The sequence below is a fragment of the Canis lupus genome, chromosome 9 (genome assembly GCF_011100685.1).
Source record: "Canis lupus familiaris isolate Mischka breed German Shepherd chromosome 9, alternate assembly UU_Cfam_GSD_1.0, whole genome shotgun sequence".
Classification (NCBI taxonomy): Eukaryota; Metazoa; Chordata; class Mammalia; order Carnivora; family Canidae; genus Canis; species Canis lupus.
The window spans coordinates 30,028,546-30,040,872 of NC_049230.1; the positions used below are offsets into that span (position 1 = coordinate 30,028,546).

Here is a 12,327-nt window from a genome sequence, read left to right on the forward strand (position 1 = left end):
AGCAAATAGAACAGGGAACCCTTTTAGATGTGAAATTGCAGCTTGGAAACTAGAGGGGAGTGCACAACTATGATGAACCATGGCTGAGAAGACAGGACAACTGACTGCAATCTAGTTAATGAATTAAGAAACAGGAAATCCTTGGTGTAAAAGCTGTTTTGCTAGATTGATGGAGACAGAAGCCAGATTTTAGTGTGTTAAAGGGGAGAGGAAGTAGGGATGATGATTGTAGAAACTTCTACATGAAGGGATGGTGCGAGGTAGCTTGGTAGCTAGAGGTTACTGAGTTTCACTCCAAGTAGACAGGGGATTAAGGACTGCCTTGTTTTAGAAAAGAGAAGATGCCGTGGAGCATTTGTGAATGCTGATGGGTAGGATCTAATAGACAGGGAGGCCAGAGGTTCAAAAAGGAAGAGGACTAAGTGGGTAACGTGTGAAAAGCCAGGGATAGATAGGATCACAGAAGCAGATGGGGTACAGATGAAGGCAGATTTGAAGATTTCGTGATAGGGAGATGAAGTTTCCATTTAATAAATTAAAGCATTTAACTTATTTAGAAGTGAGGTTTCTGACCAAGAGTGGTGAGAGGAGGAGGACCAGAGATTTGAGAAGTGAAGGAAGTTGAAATAGTTTTGTGGAAACACATTAAAATTTCTGGACCATCCTGGGGCCTTATTACATTGGGGACCATGGCTTCATAGCGCTATGATTTTCTTCTAGATTTTTTTTTCCTCTAGCCATGTTTTTGCTATACTGTATGAATGATGCATTTGTACATATAGAAGTTTTCTTAGCTACAGGCCTATGTAAAACATATATGAAGACCTGAATGATGCCATAAAAAAATTACTATAAATGAGGTACAAAGATGACAGTTATTAGCCAAAGGAGGCTCAGAAGTTTAGACTGTAATAACCTAGGTCAAATAAGGTACAGTGTTAATATTTTTAAATGTTTTGAAACCTAGAAAAACTGAACAATTTCTGTTTTTTGTAAAGTAGAAAGCAAACTATCCAAATTTGAGCCACATTTTTCATGAAGTCACAGTAGAATGAATTGGTTCTATGAGATACATATTTATAAGAAAGATGCATGGGAATTACAACATTAGGCTCTAAGAAAACTATACTGTAAGCTTCAAGGACAGAGATCTGTTTTTATTCACTGATATAGCCTGAATACCCAAAATGGCACCAGATTCTTTGTTAAGGTATTAGCAGTTAAAAGCTAAATAGTATACTTTAAAACTGATATATATATATATATATCTTGCCATGATTTGTTTCAGAGCGGTTTATGAAGAAATTGATGTTCAACACCAGAAAGGAGCTCAAAATCAGTGACTGTTGAGGTAGACTTCAACTTCTATAACTTACATTTCCCATCCTATAGAATTTCAGTGTAATTGTCACTTTCTGTACTTAGGATTTACATTTTATAAAGGCCATTTGAGTCTGAGCCTTTGGGAGAAACTTGTGTACTAAGATTTTACTCAAATTGTAATGAAATGTAATCTCTGTGAGCTTATTAGCTAAAAATAATCTTTGGAATGTGTAGGTTGGTTTATAGTACAGAAATATTAATATGAACAAAAATAATGATCATTAGAAATGTCTTAGCACTGAAATAGACATTTATCTTTTATGTAAAGTTAATACCTCGTAACTGGTAGAGCCCACTCATTGCTCATCCAGATGTACCTGGATTCTTCCTATTTGCTGAATTAGTCATCCCATTTTACTTACTTTTTTTTTAAGATTTTATTTATTTATTCAAGAGAAAGATGCAGAGGTAGAGGGAGAAGCAGGCTCCTTGAGGGGAGCCTGATGTGGAAGTCGATCCCATTTTATTTACTAATAAATGCATGGCCAGCAGTAATCCATTAATCTTATTCTCCTCACCTCCACCCATGGAAGGTAGTACATTCCCACCTTTCTGCATTAGATTGTGACTCTATTGTTATTATCCATGAATGGGGAAAAAAAAGGAAAGGATACAGGTTGTCTATATTTTTTTTATTTTAGATGAAAGTGGATGACCAGCTCACTAACTACAAGTGCCAACTTTCTAAAGGTAGACCCTGTGCAGTTTTCAGACCCAGAAGACAAGACCTACCAACACATCAGAACCTTGGTGGAACATTTCTCCTCCGCAGTAATGAAGTTTCACAGAAGAGTACCTGTTCCAGAGGAACATTTTATGCTTCCAGACCACAGCTTAAACTTTATCTCGAAAGAACTTAGCTGTCTCATATTCACTTAAAACTTAAGCAGAAGAAAAATTCATTTACTGAGGCCAACTAGCTTAATGACAGCATCTTATGTTTCACAGGGCTTCCTACCTTTAGAAAAGAAATCCTCACACAGCTGTGATAAGAGTAGTAGATGAAGATTATTTTATTACAAAATAATTCCGAAGACTGAGTGCCTTCATTTAACTAAGTTGAATGTAAAAGTCAATTTGTACTTTTTTATAAATATTACTCATTTAGAATTTGCCTTCATGATTGTAGTTTATATTTCAGGTACCTTAAAGAGGTCACTGGACTCTATAAAGTTGCCTTTAAACATGAATCTTTGTAATACTAAATGATCTTTTTTTCTTCCCCCTTTACTGTAATATTCCTATTTGGAACAAACACTACTGGAAAACATTCAGAATAAATTGTGCATTCATTTATGTCAAAAATTACAATGACAAATTACTATTAAAACAGGTTAATACCTTTTTTTTTTTTTTTTTTTTTTTTTTTTTACAGAGTTTGTTCATAGAACTTCTGATGTCAGTAAATCTTCACAATCCCACACTTACATTTTAACATTCAGGGACTTGAACTATCATAGGAAATGCTAGAATCCTAAGAAACATATTTCTCCATTTTATTTCATTTTCATGATGCCAAAATTTCAGAATATAAAGTAGCCCTAGTTACTAAAGGAAAAATAGTCAAATCTGCAATCAGAATGTAATCTCTGGGCAAGCTGTTAGGGCTCAGCAATTCCTCTTCTATTTTGAGCTTTTAAAGTAGGGACTACTCACAATAAAAGAAAATAGTAACTTTTAAAAATAATAAAAGTAGGCAGAAGTTTATGACCTAGAGCCTAAAACAGATAACCATGGGCATAATCAAAATATTCACTGCTACAAGTATGAAGGGCTAATAATCTGTAAGAGGAGCAAGTAGAATTAAACTGAACCATCAAGTCTCTGCCTACGGATTAAAGAAACAGAGCAGTTTCCTTTAATATTATCTAAATTTTATTATCAATATTACTTTTATTATATTCTATGGTTTTGAACAGTCATATATTCTAAATAGGCATGTGGATTCCTTATGATAGAAACCGTTCAATTTTATGTAGGGTAAATTAGCTGATAAAACAGCATTATATAATATTTAAAATAGCTTCACATTACTGTAGAGTATTTCTCCCCTGAGAAGACATCTATAGATTCATGATTTTTCAAAAATCACAAATCTGAATCAGGACTTAGGTGCAGACTTCAATGATAGCCTGGAACCGGCAACTGCTGCCCCTCCTTTGCTTCAAAAAACGTATAAGAAAGAGTGATGAGATCAACATTCACCATTCTTGGATCTTCAGCAAATTCAGGATCAATGTAGAAAAACACTGGCATATCTACTTCCTCTTGTGGATTAAGCCTTTGTTCCTCAAAACAGAAGCACTAGAAGTTATAGAAAAGTATTTGTTTAGTTTCTATAAGAATGGGTGTTAACAATGGTTCATTTCTTGGCTCTAGTAAGCATACAATACTATAAAAAAATATAACTAAATATAATCTAAGTTCTGTGACAGAATGACAGTATCTTTGATTTTTGCTTTAAAACAGACTCAAGGAGTGCCTGAGTGGCTCAGTTGGTTAAGCACCTGCTTTTGGCTTAGGTCATGATTCCAGAGCCCCAAGTGAAACTCGCTGCTTAGTGGGAAGTCTGCTTCTCCCCCTCCTTTTGCCCCTCTCCTTCCCACTCATGCTTGCTCACTCATAAATAAAATCTTTAAATTTTTTTTTTTTAAAAACCAGAGACTCAACAAATTTGGAGGAGGGGGGAGGTGCAGAGGCAGTGGGAGAGACAATCTCAAGTGGACTCTCTGACCACAGAGCCAGCTCCCAGGCTGGATCCCATGATCCTGAGCCAAAATCAAGAGTCCAGTGCTTAACTGATTGAGCCACCTTGGTGTCCTGCTCTTCTTCTGATCTTAAGAGCAGACACCCTCATCTCAACTTCTGCATAGCTGTTACAAACAATGGGAAAAAAGTTTGTTTAGGAGAAATGAATTTTCAGAAACTAGTTTCTACTAAACCCTGTAGTAAGTTTAGTACTAAAGTTTGCATATAGAGCTGTACCTGTATTTTATTGAAATACTGTCCAGCTTCAAATGGTACAACATTGTATGTAGAAATTCCAATTACTGGTTTGTCTGTAGGATTCTTAGCTTTATAAAACGCCAGTGCAGTCTCTCCTGGTACTACCTGTTTTAAGGAAATATACATTATCAATACTTTAAATCTTACAGCTCCTAAATTAGTCATATTATTTTCCCTACTAAATAAGTCATTTTTCCTATTACACCACAATACTTTACCTAAACTAATGTTGAGGGTCAGCAAAATAAATTGTGAATATTACCCATGAATATCTGCAGACATTTCCATCTGCAATTTTACTTGCAAATGTCAGTGGAACCAGTGCTCTATTCATAATTGTGGATTGTCCTCTTGTATATCTGAAGTATTCAAGCAATATAATATGCATTAAATTATTTAAAATGTCCAAGGACAGCCAAGCCTATCATAGCCCAAGCCTCACTTAACACTTATACTTCAATATCATATGATTGACATAAAGATTCTAAGAGGTTACCAACTAGAATAAACTTAGAATAAAACTGAATAGAACTTTTGAAAGAACAGATTTTTAAAACTTGCAAGGCTTTAAAAATATAGATTTCCAAAGGATCCAGTCATTTGTACCAATTTAGTCACTTATATCTTGTATACTACTGTATGATTAGAATATTCAAAATTATTAACCTATAAAACCCTCAATCATTGAAGAGATTCACTTATGTTTACTAACCTGGGTGGACACCAATATTTATAAGGGTGTTCCAACAAGGGTCACAATGAAGCTTTTCTGGCTATTCCCCAGCTCATAATTTCAATTAAATCCTCTAAGATTCCAATTAAGATTTTAGTAAATTTTTAAGGTATACCTTTTCTGAAGTAGAACATGACTATTTAATATGATTATTTCAAAGCTTTTTTTTTTTTTTTTTTTTTTTAAAGATTTTATTTATTCATAAGAGAGAGGCAGAAACACAGGCAGAGGGAGAAGTAGACTCCATGCAGGGAGCCCTACATGGGACTCGATCCCGGGTCTCCAAGATCAGGCCCTGGGCTGAAGGTGGCACTAAACTGCTGAGCCACGCGGGCTGCCCACTTCAAAGCTTCTCAATTATTATTATTATTTTTTTTTTTTTGAGAAAGGGATACTTGTGATATAAATCAGTAAACAACTATTCATTATAGCCAATGATTTTCAACTTTTCCCCCTTATCTATACCTGAAAGTCAACTACATACCAACAGAGAGTGAACTCTTAAAATGACTCTAATAAGAACAGATGACATTTTCCATTGTTTCAAACTGACTTTTACTACAATATCATATAACTTAAAGTATATTGCTACATTAGGTATCACAGTCAAAAATAGTCTGTGAGTAATAAAAGACATAGCAATAGAGTCTCAGTATTTTGAGAGTAAGTTTACATGAGTATTTCCTAAATTATGAAACAGTTTAAGAGACGGAATTTTTAAAATGCAAAAAATAATCTTTTAATAACTACTTTATCACTTACATATATTTCTGTTTGCTGAGGTCTAAAATTCCACTGGAGACTTGCATGCACATCTGCATTAAAGGTGACTTTAATAATTCGATCCTTAACAGGCACCATGTTTTCAATCTGGTCTGATGCATGACCTGCTACTGCTGACCCTCCAAGACCAGTAGTCTAGGTATTAAAGATATTAAGAATATTACAGGATAATATGTCAATACTTTCAGGTGATGATTTATTCGATAAAAACAAATCTTAAAAACAGTAATCTAGTAGAAATCAAGTTTTTATACTGACACTGACCATCTCCTATGAATGTGTCAATGGTTTGACCACCTTTGTAGTGTCAAGGGCCTATGTCTGTTAGAATGACTTCTATTTCTTCAGTAATCACTTGGATTACCAAATGAGTCACTTGGGAGAAAGAGACTCCCCAGTGATAATATATAGCTCAGAACTTTAGCTTAACTTTCCATTAAACATATTTCTACTTACTGTGTTTCATATAAACTATTAGTCATTAATAGAGGTAAAAATTACCCACAACTCTATCATTTCAATGAAACTAATTAATTCCATTATCTACGGTCCTGTCTGATCCTTTTCCACATCATAACTTTTATAACATACATTAGTTTGTAGTTTCACTTCTGTATTCTGCTTTTCTCAAGCATCATTAAGTGTTTTTCCATGTTGGTAAATGATTTTGTAATTTTTTTTTCTGTTCTTTAGTTCAGCTTTTATACATTATCAGTTAATGGGAAAAACTGATCCCTTTGGCAACTGAGTCAACTAATCACAAGACATCAGGGTAATCTGTATCTGATATTTCTTGCCTATCTTCACTGGCATTAATTATCTCATGATCAGAGATGTTTAGAAAAAAAATCCTTACTTCCAGGGTCATCATTCTTCTGATGCTTGAGGTTGCCAGAACTCTGGTCTCCGGATAATTAATCTGTTACTATACTAGGAGAAAAATACCAAATTTGAGGCTAGGGGAAGACTCCCAGCAATATGTAGTATCACTATCTTCTATTTATTACGCAAGTCAATTAACTGCACTCAACTGCCATGCAACATTACTGAATTACTTTATAAACCTACAAACTGCATTAGATGGCAAGCCTTTACTTATCCTTGTTTAGTAAATAAATTCTTCTGCCCGAGAGAGCTATAATGCTTAAGTTTTAAGATGTAACTCCTGAAGAATGTGAGTCACTTGATTAAAGATTCCTGAATGTATTCTGACAGTCTTTGAATTTGCAAATTTGATAGAGAAATTAACAGAAAGGGGCAATGAAAATATGTCCTGGGCTCTAGTCTAGTTCTGCTACTAAGTTGAATAAATCTTACTTTGGGGCAGGGGGCTACATTTTCCCATACTCATGTGAGGTCACTGTATTAAATCAATTATGTAATTCCTTATTTTTGGCTCTGAAGTTCTGTGATTCTAAAAGTGAAAGGGATGCTCTTTTGGAAATGTCCCTATGTAATATCCAACTTGATTTAAGATTACAAATCAGAATTTTTTTTATCCTGCCCTGTATTTGCACACACATGTACAAAATATTGTCATTCACTTCAGTGTGAAGCAGAGTTTCTCTGGCACTAAGGGCATTTTGGATTGGATAATTCTTTAGGTTTTTCTGGGGGTCTTTGGTGGAGAGAGGGGGGAGTGTCTGTCCTGTGCAGTGTCGTATGTTTAGCAGCATCCCTAGTCTGCCCAGTAGGGTATCAGTAGCATCCTCCCTGATCACTTCCCAGGTCGTGACAACCAAAAATGTCTTCAGACTTTGCTGAATTCTCCCTGAAGAATAAAAGTGAACCCCTCTTCCTATGGTTTGCAGAGATTTATATTTGATATTTTGGATTCAGTCTGGTTCATTGATTTAACCAACTGCTAGTTTGGGGATTCATGCTAGGTCCAGGCTGCCCTCTGATGCAAACTAATTCACATTCTGCACTCATTCTCCGGAATCAAGCTGCTGCATGCCTCATAAATGCTAATATTAAAAGACTGAAAAAAGTCTTTTTGACTTCTCTTTTGGTTATTACGGAAAACAATGGCAAGTTAATCACCAAAAGGAGAGAAGCCAGCCAGTAAGCCAGGCATTAACAATACCGGCAGGAAAAAAGCAGTTAACCTGTGATTGCCAACTTCACTACACATTGGGATCACCGGAGTAATCTTTAAAAAATTACTAATGCCTGGCTCCCACTCCCAAGACATTCTGATTTAACTGCTTAGGGATGTGACCTGGATGTCGGGATTTTTAAAAGTTCTCCAGATGAGTTCCTCTCATCAAAACGAAGAGTTGGGAGAACCACTTAGGAAATACTTAGTGAATGAAATGAATGTAGCTCTCACTTAGGTTTTTTGAACAAACTCCTGGCCCCTTCTCAGAACTCCTAACCAGAGTCTCTGGTGTTAAGGGAGCCCTAACGGGTTTATTAAAGCAGCTCCACTAGCGAACGGTAACGCTTAGAGAAAGCAGCAAAATCTCCACTTTAAGAATGAAGGAGAACCAATGCGACATAATGTCTGCCTTTGTTTATGGTCGTCAAATATTATTGTGCACCGAACCGAAATCCCCTCAGGGACTTATTAAGTCACGGAATGCTGGGCCCCTCCCCCAGAGTTTCTGATTCAGCGGCTCTGTGGAGTTTTTCACCCAACACGGTGCACTCAAGTTCCCAGGTGATGGGACGCTGGTCCTCCGCAGGAACCACACCTGAGGAACAAACGCATTGGGGTTTCTGCTCGAAAGGGGAGCCTTGGGTAGTAAGCACGTCGCGGTCAGGGCTTAACAGTGGAGGGAAGCCCCAAACGCCGGACTCGTGCTTCTGTGTGGGGATTAAACCGATCTGCAAGCATAGCCCCCACGTTTCCAGGGTTACCCCTCGCACCTACACCGTACACGCTTCACAGAACGAAGGTACCGATGCAGTGTACGTTCCAGGAGCAAACACGTGTGTGAAGGGGCAGAGGCCAAGGCGCACGGCTGGAGGGTCTCACCCAGCAGGGAGGTCGGTAGAAGCACGCTCGCCGCAGGGCCTTAGCTTCTACTTGGAGCGTTACCACTAACTCCTGGTAAGCGCCGGCAAGTACTCGCTACAGCCCGTTTCCTCTCAGGTAGCGGCTAACGTCAGGCGTCCCGTCCGACAGGACGCGGAGGCGCGACCGCCGTCCCTCCGGGAGGCAGCGCCGGCCCCTACCTGGCAATACAGCCGATAAAGGGGTACAGCGGCGTAGGACGCTCCCAGCATGCCCACGGCGGCCGCGGCCACGTACGTGAGCACCGTCTTGTTCCGACGCCGCCAGTCCTCCTCCTGCGCGCGAGTGAAAGGGTTCGTGCTCTTCGGCCGCCGCGGCGGGGGCTGCAGCGCCAGCTCCGGGGCCGGGCTCGGGCGCCTCCAGGTCCCGAGGCGCCTCAGCGCCGTCTCAGCACCTCCTGCCCCACTCGTTCCCGGCCTGAGACGGGGCACTACCCTCTCCGCGGCCCTGGCCGCGAAGCCACGGTGGCTCCAGCGCCAGCCACAGAAGGCAACGGGTCTCCACGGGGGACGCCAGAGCCCTCCCATAGCGCCCGGGGGTGGGGGGGAGAGAGCTCCCGGAGTCGGGGACGAGACGGCAGATCTCGCGAGGCCTGCGCGGTCTCGCGACATCTGGGGTGAGCTTGCGGCTGCCGTGGCTACAGGGCTCCTCAGGTGGCGGCGCCTGCGGTCGCGCTACGGAGGCCCGGTTGCCGGATTACGGGTAAGTTCGCGTTTTGCTTCATGACTTTCCTCCCGCTTTGCTTCCCTCCGGCGCCTTATACTAGCTTACTCTGAGGGAAACGCCATGCGCTCCGCGGGGGTGCAAACGCCTCATCGTTTGGGCTCGTATCTCTGAACTTCCTAAACTCCACCATCCTTTGTTTCGACCTAGCGGCCCTCAGCCGCCGGCCCGCTGCTTACTGCCCTGGACTTGAGCTCAGGGACCACCTCTTCCAGGAAGCCTGCCTGGTGTTCACCACAGCGCACAACAGCACTCACACACGTGTGCGTTCCCTCAGCCCCTGGGAATCGGCTTCCGCTTCTCTTCGGATGCCCTCTAACCACTTGTCCGGTGAAAACGACCAGTCCTGGAGCAGAGAGACGTTGTCAAACGAGTTTGTCCAGAGGAGAGTGACCAAGACAGGAACATACTTTAAGGCAGGATTGAAAGAAATGGGGGATGTTCATCGTGGAAGAGAACCCTGTCGGGGATGTACTACCTCTTCTTCGCTTGAGCCAGAGGACACACTAGGACCTGAGGGGAGAGGCAGCACGGCCTACTTTGCTGTAATGGAAGGAAAAAGCTTTCTAGGAACTATAAAGGAGCTGATGAAAGCCCCCATTCTGAGGTTTGGCAGCTCGGGGGTGATGCCTGCATCCCACTATGGCCTTCTGTCCTTAGGCCAGTTATTCCATCTCTCTCAGTCCTGGTGGCCTTGTTAATAAAACGGAAATCATAAGAGTAAACGAGAATATGCATATCAAGTGATTTTCATTGTGCCCGAGACCTAGGAAAGCTAGTAAACGTGAGGCTGCCTTTCTTGTGTGGGGGTGTTATGGTTTTTTTTTTTTTTTAGATTTATTTTATTCATGAGAGACACAGACAGAAAGAGCAGCAGAGACACAAGCAGGCTCCCCGTGGGGAGCCCGAGGCAGGACTCGATCCCAGGACTCTGCGGTCACCACCTGAGCCAAAGGCAGACAGACGGTCAACCACTGAGCCACCCAGGCGTCCCATCACACTCTCTTTCTAATGACTGGTGCAGGTATAATTATTCCCACTTTATGGATGACACATATAAATAACATTTAATCTAAAAAAATTTTATTTATTGCACTTTTCCACAAGCCAGACCTTGTTCAAACTTACTGAGGCTACCGCACAGAGAAAAGCAAACACAATCCCTTCTCTAAGGAAGTGTACTTTTTACTGAGGGATTCTGGAGATAATCAAGTAACAGATATATAAATGAGGGAATTTCAGATAACAGTACAGTGAGACAATAGAAGAGTGTGATTGGGAATAATAATGAGAAGGGTTAGTGAAGTCTTTCTGAAGGTGTGACATTTGAGCCTAGTCCTGAATGATGATAAGGAACCTACCTATACGGTGACAATTCCAAACCATACAGAGTCCCAGAGGCAAGTAAGATCTAGATAGCATTGAAGAATAAAAACAAGGCCACTGTGTTCCTGGCATAGAGAATAGGGAGGAAAGTAGTAGGAAATAAGGTCAAAACAGGTAGGTTAGGGGCCAGATAATACAGACCATTTTAAGCCATATCTAAAGGTTTGGATTTTATTCTGAAAGTAATAGGAAACTACTACAGAGTTTAGGTTGAAGTATACAGGTGATATGGTCTGATCCCACATTTTTTTTTAAAAGATTTTATTCATTTATTCATGAGAGACACAAAGAGAGGCAGAGGGAGAATCAGGCTCCCTGCAGGAAGCCCGATGTAGGACTCGATCCCAGGACCCTGGGATCACACCCTGAGCTAAAGGTAGACGCTCATCCGCTGAGCCACCCAGGCATCCCTGATTCACTTTTTGTTTTAAAGGGTTTTGTTTATTTATTTGACAGAGGGCCAGAGAATACAAGCAGGGAGAGGAAGAAGCAGGCTTCCCGCTAAGCAGGGAGCCCAACGTGGGTCTCCGTCCCAGGACCCTGGGATCATGACCTGAGCCAAAGGCAGACACTCAAGCACTAAGCCACCCAGGCCCTAATTCACATTTTTTTAAAAGCTTTTATTTATTCATTAGAGACACAGAGAGAAGCAGAGATACAGGCAGAGGGAGAAGCAGGCTCCCTTGCATGAAGCCCAACATGGGTCTCTGTCCCAAGACCCAGGGATCACGACCTGAGCCAAAGGCAGATGGTCAACAACTGAGCCACCCAGGTGCCTCCTGATTCACATTTTTTAAAAGACCTTGGTTGTGTTGTGTAGAATACATTAAAGGGAAGGGGGCAAAAACGGAAGTAGAGCAGTTAGGAGGCAATTGAGGTGAGTAATGATGGTCATCTTGAGTGAATATGAGTAATTATTAACTTGTTGTCACAGGGCCAGAAAATTGCAAAGCCAAAAATATCTTCTGAATCTTTCCTACTTTGGCACAAAAACTTGAAAATGCTATGATTCTACGAATTTATTTGTATTGTTTTGTGTTTGAAAATCTTTTTCATCTACCTTAGTTCTTATACCAGATTATCAGCTTTTTCAGGATAAGACCTGTCATATATTAAGTTTCTTACAGCATAGACTCAAACCTCATGCAAACATAAATGTCACTGAAACCAACAATACATTCCCTTAGCCATTTTTTTCCTCCAGGCCCCCAATACGTAGCAACAGATAGCCATATAAATACATCAGTAATAGTGTCTTTGTCTTGGGATCTGTTATTTTGTTTTGTAATTTCAA

General features: G+C 40.4%; 3 protein-coding genes across 25 annotated transcripts in view; 2 read left to right on the forward strand and 1 right to left on the reverse strand.

Moving 5' to 3' along the window:
- TOM1L1 (target of myb1 like 1 membrane trafficking protein) overlaps positions 1-2,728 on the forward strand; it is a 48,612-nt gene extending 45,884 nt beyond the window's left edge. For all 3 annotated transcript variants that reach the window (XM_038547788.1, XM_038547786.1, XM_038547787.1), the window contains 2 exons: positions 1,289-1,351; positions 2,025-2,728. In XM_038547788.1, the coding sequence (XP_038403716.1) occupies positions 1,289-1,343 (55 nt within the window). In that variant the 3' untranslated portion in view covers positions 1,344-1,351; positions 2,025-2,728. The remainder of the gene's footprint in view (positions 1-1,288; positions 1,352-2,024) is intronic.
- A 507-nt stretch (positions 2,729-3,235) lies between these two features.
- On the reverse strand, positions 3,236-9,509 carry COX11 (cytochrome c oxidase copper chaperone COX11). Its single transcript, XM_038547789.1, has 4 exons — positions 9,086-9,509; positions 5,885-6,040; positions 4,369-4,494; positions 3,236-3,687 (listed from the first exon to the last, which is right to left on the reverse strand). Exons 1-4 carry the CDS (start codon positions 9,449-9,451, stop codon positions 3,505-3,507), a joined length of 831 nt encoding a protein of 276 aa, XP_038403717.1. The 5' UTR covers positions 9,452-9,509; the 3' UTR covers positions 3,236-3,504.
- Positions 9,493-12,327, forward strand: part of STXBP4 (syntaxin binding protein 4) — a 213,656-nt gene continuing 210,821 nt past the window's right edge. For 20 of the 21 annotated variants that reach the window (XM_038547771.1, XM_038547784.1, XM_038547778.1 and 17 more), the window contains exon 1: positions 9,493-9,626. The gene's annotated coding sequence lies outside the window, so the exon portion shown is untranslated. Of the gene's footprint in view, positions 9,627-10,526; positions 10,672-12,327 lie in introns of those variants that run through there. The other variant, XM_038547756.1, reaches the window with a different exon arrangement.